At 48.0% G+C, this 204-nt stretch overlaps 1 protein-coding gene across 1 annotated transcript in view; it reads right to left on the bottom strand.

The window, feature by feature from the left end:
* LOC119593785 (endochitinase A1-like) overlaps nucleotides 1-204 on the bottom strand; it is a gene marked incomplete in the record, with an annotated part of 14,905 nt that overhangs the window by 2,455 nt on the left and 12,246 nt on the right. Inside the window, 1 exon segment of the mRNA XM_037942808.1 lies at nucleotides 1-158. Within this exon segment, the coding sequence (XP_037798736.1) occupies nucleotides 1-158 (158 nt within the window).

The raw sequence follows: 204 nt of genomic DNA, 5'->3' as shown, positions 1-204 counted from the left end.
AGAAGCTGTGGTAATGACAGCACTCGCTGAGGAGGTGACAGCATTAGGCAGGGTGCTCACAGACAGACTGCTCGTAGGCGTCACCGTATTAGTGACTGTATTATGACTGGTGGCATTATTTCCTGAGGCTCTTACAGATGGTGCTCCATCGGCTGACACTGAAAATGAGACAATGAAGTAATACCGTTTCATTCATGTGGAAGG

The sequence above is a fragment of the Penaeus monodon genome, chromosome 32 (genome assembly GCF_015228065.2).
Source record: "Penaeus monodon isolate SGIC_2016 chromosome 32, NSTDA_Pmon_1, whole genome shotgun sequence".
Lineage (NCBI taxonomy): Eukaryota > Metazoa > Arthropoda > Malacostraca > Decapoda > Penaeidae > Penaeus > Penaeus monodon.
The sequence above is the reverse complement of the archived record's forward strand: the minus strand, read 5'-3'. Positions and strand labels throughout refer to the sequence as shown.